The following is a 7,500-nucleotide window of genomic DNA, read 5'->3' as shown; positions in this document are numbered from 1 at the left end:
TGAATTTCCCCTTTTTTTCCCCCTGAAAAGATGGAGGAGGGGCAGGGAGACGGGTGAAAAGAGAAGTCGTGTTTCTAGCACTCGATGAGCAGAGGCAGGGGCTGCTAGCCTCCCTGGAAGAGCCGGGTTTACAGGGCCTGAGGTGAGAGAGCGACAGAGACAAACCGAAAGCAAGGGACAGATACACACAGGAGGGACCAGAGCGACCATAGAGGTGCGCCCAAAACAGCCAGGGAGGATTACTGTACCTTCTTGTTGTTTTCCTTTATATCCTGAGGACTGAGGGATTTGTAGTCTCTGAAACAGACACAACAGGGCAAAACCATCACAGACGGCAAAAAACAAACTACAAAAAAAAAACACAAATACAAATAAATAGAAGGAAAAAGAAAAAAAGTAACAAAAATTAAAACGGCTGCATTTTAAATTGTCTTATTTACGAAGGACTTTCACTACATGGGCGCCGTTCGATTTCACAGCTACGGCCTCTAACAGAGTGGAGAGCTAATTTAAAGAGTGGAGAAATGTAAAAGAGCGTAAAAGCGGGGCGTAGATCACAGAAGGCCCGCTCTTATTCAATCATTTCCCCCCTTGTTGTTTCTCTCTTTCTGCAGCCTGAGGCGTTTCCATCTAAAAAGTGCAGTTAATAGGAGTACACCAGGGGCCTGTCTTTAAACCCAAATTCACCGTCGGTAATCCCTTGTTTTCGGCATACAAAAACCTAAAGGCTCGTTCGCCTCGTCTAATTTCAGTGCCGGGGCGACTTCTGTAATCTTCCCGCGGACAGCTATTTGGATGTGATTAGTAAAAGTTAAAAAAGGAAAGAAAATGAAAGACAAATCAGTTTCACGTGAAATGCTTTTCGACAACAGAAGGCCATACCGAACACAAGGATCGGGGGAGAATACAAACAAAGCAAACATCAACAACAATAACACAATAACATAAGGCCTAAACCAGGAACAAGTTTATAACCCCCACCTATTTCACTGGTTAAACGATGACAGCATTTTGCCTTATGATCACACAGGCCTATTGAGGGCATACAGTGTGGTGAAAAAGTATTCCTGATTGCCTATTATTTTCCTCTATTATTGCATATTTGACTGGTTTCAGATCTTTAGACAACGTAATATAAGACAAAGGGAAGCTGAGCAAACGCAAAATACATTTTTTCAATGATTATTTGATTCATTTAATTTGAAAAAAGTCAAACATCCATATTACCCCTGTGAGAAGTACTTGCGTGTGACTGGTTACACTTCCTTTAGCAGAAAATAAATGCAACCAAATGCTTTCTACAGTACAATGTAATATCAGTCTTCCACGTCACTGTGGATACATTTTAGCCCACTGTTCTCTGCAGAACTGAATCAGACAAATTTGTAGGTTTTTGAGCATTAACTGCTGGTTTTAGATCCAGCCACAGTATTGTGTTGGGTTCGGGAAAATACCTTTTCACAGCACTGTACGCAGGGCCTATAGTCAGCTTGTGTAACTGAAGTGCATGTGTGTGTGTGCGACTTAGAGAGAATGAGTGTGTCTGTGTGTGTATGTATGTGTGAGTGTGTGCTTACAGTACTTAAAGTGTGTACTCTCTCAATTCAATTTAAATTCAATTCAAATAAGCTTTACTGGCATGACCACACCTCAGTCTCATTTTGCCAAAGTGATTATTTGCATAAGCAACCACAGTAGAAACAAAGACTACATGAACAGGAATAATGGAGGACAATAATCCCTCTCTCTCTCTGACTCACATGTAGTCCGGTCTGAAGTGGTGCAGCAGGGCGCAGAAGGCCAGCCCGTTCCTCCAGGAGGTGGTGAAGTTGGTGATCTTCACTCCACGGTAGTCCTTGGTCACCTCCCTGCACCACACCAGCAGGGACTGGCTGGCATTGGGCTTGCCCCCCAACACTGGACTGGGGATGGGACTCGGCTGGAGAGGAGAGAGGGAGAGAGGGAGAGAGGGAGGGAGGGAGGGAGGGAGAGAGGGAGAGAGAAGGAGAGAGGGAGAGAGAGAGTGAGAGAGAGAGGGAGAGAGGGAGCGAGGGAGAGAGGAGATTTTATTCAATTATTGTTTTATAGGAAATCCCCAAAACAACTATCCAAGAGAGAATTTATGAGAGACAATAAAGGCAAACTGAGTGTATTCATTTGTGTCTTGCGTGTGTTACTGTTTTGGTGGTAGGATGAGGATATACTGGTAGCAGAAGGAGGCAGTTAGTGGCTGCACTGTAGTGTTAGTTCAGTAGTGACTGCACTGGGAGAAGTTGATGGCAGTTAGCCTCATGTATGTACACCACTTTGTTAATGCAAATATTTAATCAGCCAATCATGTTGCAGCAACTAAATGCATAAAAAAGCATGCAGACATGGTCAAGAGGTTCAGTTGTTGTTCAGACCAATTGGGGAAGAAATGTGATCGAAGTGACCGTGGAATGATTGTTGGTGCCAGACAGGGAGGTCTGAGTATCTCAGAAACTGCTGATCTCCTGGGATTTTTACACAGAACAATCTTTAGGGTTTGCAGAGAATTGTGCAAAAAACTAAAAACATCCAGTGAGCAGCAGTTCTGCAGAAATGTGTTGTTAACAAGAGAGGTCAGAGGAGAAGGGGCAGGCTGGTTGAAGCTGACAGGAAGGTGACAGTAACGCAAATAACCGCACAGTACAACAGTGGTATGCAGAACAGCATCTCTGAACACACAACACGTCGAACCTCTAAGTGGATAGGCTACAGTAGCAGAAGACCAATATGTCTAAAAAGTATATAAAAGTATAATAAACACCTCTCACTAAATTTCTCACTGAGTGTAGACACACACACACACACTCACACACACACACACACACACACACACACACTCTCACACACACACACACACACACACACACACACACTGTGCCCATGGCCAAGCCCATTTCCAACTCTCTCATCTGAAGATGCAATGCAATAAGAACTGAATGACATCACCGACAGTATTATGAGATTATAAGGCAGAAAATCCAGTAAGTAAAAAAAAAAAAAAAAAAAACCCTCAAAGGGCATCCTGTGATTAAGCAGTATACTCACAACAACTACAGTAAATCATCCAATTAATTAACACTAATGTGTTTGGAAATGGCTACTACAAAAAAATAAAAAATAATAAAATACAAAAAATACAAAATCAATGGCACACAGTACACAGATGTTGAAATGAATGTACATATAAATCACTTCACCCTGTGTAGAAGAGACAGACAGGCTAAGGCCATGTCTGAATCAGGGAAGAGGAATTTGACACACCGTTGAACACCAGCTTACAGAAACACGCACATAGAATGCAAGCCCTTTCCAACAAAGGATCATGCTAAAAAAGCAGTTTCTAACTGCGGATAATGTAAACATTATTAATTACAACAGTCGTTGAGACCTTATCAAGAAAGGATTATCAAGAGGACGTGAAGAGAAAACCCAGAGAAATCTCAGTTTTTAAATTCAGGAGAAAAAAAAAAAGCACACGGGTTGTTAGTTTCTCCGCGGGGCACTGCACACATAAATGTATTCGGGGCATACAGTACAACCGCGCAACACACCGTCTTAAACAGTCAGGGTACGGATGCACGGGCGTCAACAGACAGCAACAACGCTCCAAACACAAAACATGTTAAAAAAAATATATATATATATATTAAAAGAAGAAGAAAGTGAAAATGGAGGAAATGTGCGGGAGTGCGGAGCTGATTAGCGCTAGCGCCGGGCCGCTATCTCCTCCATCAGACGCAGGGGAAGGGGCTCCACTGACAGGCCTCGGATACAGTGGCCAGGGCCCAGCTGCCCGGGACACCGGCGCGTTTCCAGCAGCCTAACAACGCCCCCCTTTGGCCGCTTTGTGTCACTGCCTCGGTGGACGGCCAGAGAGCCGCCGAGAGTGGGTCTTTACAGTGGCGGCGGTCGCGCAGGCTGAACGGGCGGGGGGAGACGGGCGTGATAACAGGGCGCGGTCGAGGAGGAAGACTCCCCGGCCGAGGACGAAGGGCAGACCAGGCCCCACAAAAGGCTCGCCGAGGAGCTTCCAGTCATAACCAGCCGAGCCTCTGACAAGCCCCGAGCCTGAATGACCCGTGCAGGTGCGTTTAGGGTGAGGCCGAGCTTCTACACCACCCTAATAACACACAGCCCAAAGGAGCTAGCAGCAGCACCCGCACACAGTCTCTACCGCCTCCAGCCACCGGGACAAACCCTGAAAAGCGGCTAGCTTCCGCGGTCATTAGCAGGTTGCTCTCGCGGGCGGAGTAAACGCGGAAGCGGCTGATGAACACCGTGAGTGAGGCGCTCAGGCGCTCGCAGGAGGCAGGGATCAAAGCAGCCGAAGAGCACTTTCAATGACAGAGCGTAAGCCTTAAATGATCCTCCCACCGCCGGCCGGAGGAGCCGGGCCAGCAGGGCGAGCCCGGGGGGCGAGGACTCAGACCTGCGGCTCCTTCAAAACACCTTCACCTGCAGCGCCGCGTCACCTCACTACACACAGCCCAACACCAACACCACACCGCCCAACCTCAACACCACACCCAGCAACACCACACCGCCCAACCCAACACCACACCGCCCAACCCCAACACCATACAGCCCGACCCCAACACCATACAGCCCAACCTCAACACCACACCGCCCAACCCCGCACCGCCCAACCCCAACACCACACCGCCCAACCCCAACACCACACCGCCCAACCCCGCACCGCCCAACCCCAACACCACACCCAGCAACACCACACCGCCCAACCCAACACCACACCGCCCAACCCCAACACCATACAGCCCGACCCCAACACCATACAGCCCAACCTCAACACCACACCGCCCAACCTCAACACCGCACCGCCCAACCCCAACACCACACCGCCCAACCCCAACACCGCACCGCCCAACCCCAACACCACACCGCCCAACCCCGCACCGCCCAACCCCAACACCACACCCAGCAACACCACACCGCCCAACCCAACACCACACCGCCCAACCCCAACACCATACAGCCCGACCCCAACACCACACCGCCCAACCCCAACACCGCACCGCCCAACCCCGCACCGCCCAACCCCAACACCGCACCGCCCAACCCCAACACCACACCGCCCAACCCCAACACCATACAGCCCAACCTCAACACCACACCGCCCAACCTCAACACCACACCGCCCAACCCCAACACCGCACCGCACCGCCCAACCCCAACACCACACCGCCCAACCCCAACACCGCACCGCCGCACCGCCCAACCCCAACACCACACCCAGCAACACCACACCGCCCAACCCAACACCACACCGCCCAACCCCAACACCATACAGCCCAACCCCAACACCACACCGCCCAACCTCAACACCGCACCGCACCGCCCAACCCCAACACCACACCAGCCCAACACCACACCGCCCAACCTCAACACCACACACCAGCCCAACCTCAACACCACACACCAGCCCAACCTCAACACCACACAGCAGCCCAACCTCAACACCACACACCAGCCCAACCCCAACACCACACCGCCCAACCTCAACACCACACACCAGCCCAACCTCAACACCACACAGCCCAACCTCAACACCACACACCAGCCCAACCTCAACACCACACAGCAGCCCAACCTCAACACCACACACCAGCCCAACCCCAACACCACACCGCCCAACACCCACTGCCAAACAGGAATAGTATGTCATTAAATTGAAGTAAGTTTTTACATTACATTACAGGCATTTAGCAGACACTCTTATTCAGAGCGACGTGCAATAAAGCGTGTTGAGGACCCTCGAGGAACGTACTGTTCTGTAGTTTTATATACGCTTTATTAATTAGCAGGTTGTTCTTGCAAAAAGGGATCTTGATCTCAACGAGACTACCTGTAAAAATAAAGGAGGAATAAATAAAGGTAAAAGTATGTGAATGTTTCGGAGTACATGAGGAGATATGACAGAAATAATTACTTAAAATCTATAACACTATCTATAATCTATTTTACCCAAACAAAAGTGTTTTTTCTTGCACACCGTTTTTATATACAGTGTATATGTTTTTGTTTATCATTTTTTCTTGCGAGTCGTAAAGCGGTTGACATCCCCATGAAGGTCAAGACTGCGCATGCAAGATGACCTCATCAAAATAGTGTTTATGGATCACTGGGCTGAGGCCCCCATTTTACTATTGAATTATGTTAAAGTCATTCTTTCTATTGAAGGCCCCAAATCCAATAAAGAACCAGCCCTGCGAGTCCGTGAAGCTCGCAGAGTGGGAGGGAGGAGCGAGAGGCCCAATATAGCACACACACACACACACACACACTATAGCACAGCACCGACACACACACACACACACACTATAGCACAGCACCGACACACACACACACACACACACACACACACACTATAGCACAGCACCGACACACACACACACGCACACGCACACACACACACACGCACACACACACACACTATAGCACAGCACCGACACACACACACACACACACTAAACCACACAATATAGCACAGCCCCGACACACACACACACACACTAAACCACACAATATAGCACAGCCCCGACACACACACACACACACACACACACACACACACACACTATAGCACAGCACCGACACACACACACACACACACACATACACACTATAGCACAGCCCCGACACACACACGCACACACACACACTATAGCACAGCACCGACACACACACACACACACACACACACTAAACCACACAATATAGCACAGCACAGACACACATACACACACTAAACCACACACAATAGCACAGCACAGACACACAAAACTACAGCACAGAGAAATGCAAAAAGACAACACAGCACAGACACAGAACCACTTGATATAACACAGACCCCATCAATGACCCCCAGCAACACAGATAAGTGCAACAGTAAACAGAAAAACAACAGTAAACAGCTAGCATACAGCACGTAAAAAAGCCCAGCACACAGCACTGTTTCCCCATCCAGAATCCACAGCAGGCTACCTTCGGCAGTCTTTCCTTTCAAGTGATCTTAAAAGTAGCTGTCTAATTTTACTGATATAATTACCTGGGATTACCGGGCAGGTGCTATTAAAGCAATTAGAGAACAACACACTTTCAACTGCAAATACACTTTAGGCAACCTTGACTTGTCAGCATTCCCTGGCTTCACCGGCTCTCAAGCGTGGAAAAAAAAAAGAGCCACAGAGGTTTAACCCTTTCCTCGACAGCCAGACCCATGCCGCACAGAAAAGGACATTTCATCATTCTGCGTCCATTAGGGACGCGCGAGCCAATTTCACTTCAGTCGCATCCCGCCTGTGAACCCCGCGACTTCATCTAATAGCTTTCGGTTCAAGCGTTACCGCCAATGTGTTCTATTTTTGCGGCTATAATTAGTGTCGCAGTTTAAAATATCTCAGCGCGGGCTGGAGACGAATGTTTTTTTTATTTTTTTTGTTCGGTTCAACG

The 7,500-nt window shown here is 48.6% G+C and overlaps 1 protein-coding gene across 2 annotated transcripts in view; it reads right to left on the bottom strand.

Annotated features, from left to right (window-relative positions):
- Positions 1–7,500, bottom strand: part of ehbp1 (EH domain binding protein 1) — a 159,103-nt gene that overhangs the window by 71,281 nt on the left and 80,322 nt on the right. For both annotated transcript variants that reach the window (XM_061228057.1, XM_061228058.1), the window contains 2 exons: positions 1,761–1,939; positions 249–297 (listed from right to left, as the gene is read on the bottom strand). In XM_061228057.1, coding sequence (XP_061084041.1) covers positions 249–297; positions 1,761–1,939 — 228 coding nt within the window. The remainder of the gene's footprint in view (positions 1–248; positions 298–1,760; positions 1,940–7,500) is intronic.

The sequence above is a fragment of the Conger conger genome, chromosome 18 (genome assembly GCF_963514075.1).
Source record: "Conger conger chromosome 18, fConCon1.1, whole genome shotgun sequence".
Classification (NCBI taxonomy): Eukaryota; Metazoa; Chordata; class Actinopteri; order Anguilliformes; family Congridae; genus Conger; species Conger conger.
This window is presented reverse-complemented; position numbering and strand designations above follow the sequence as displayed.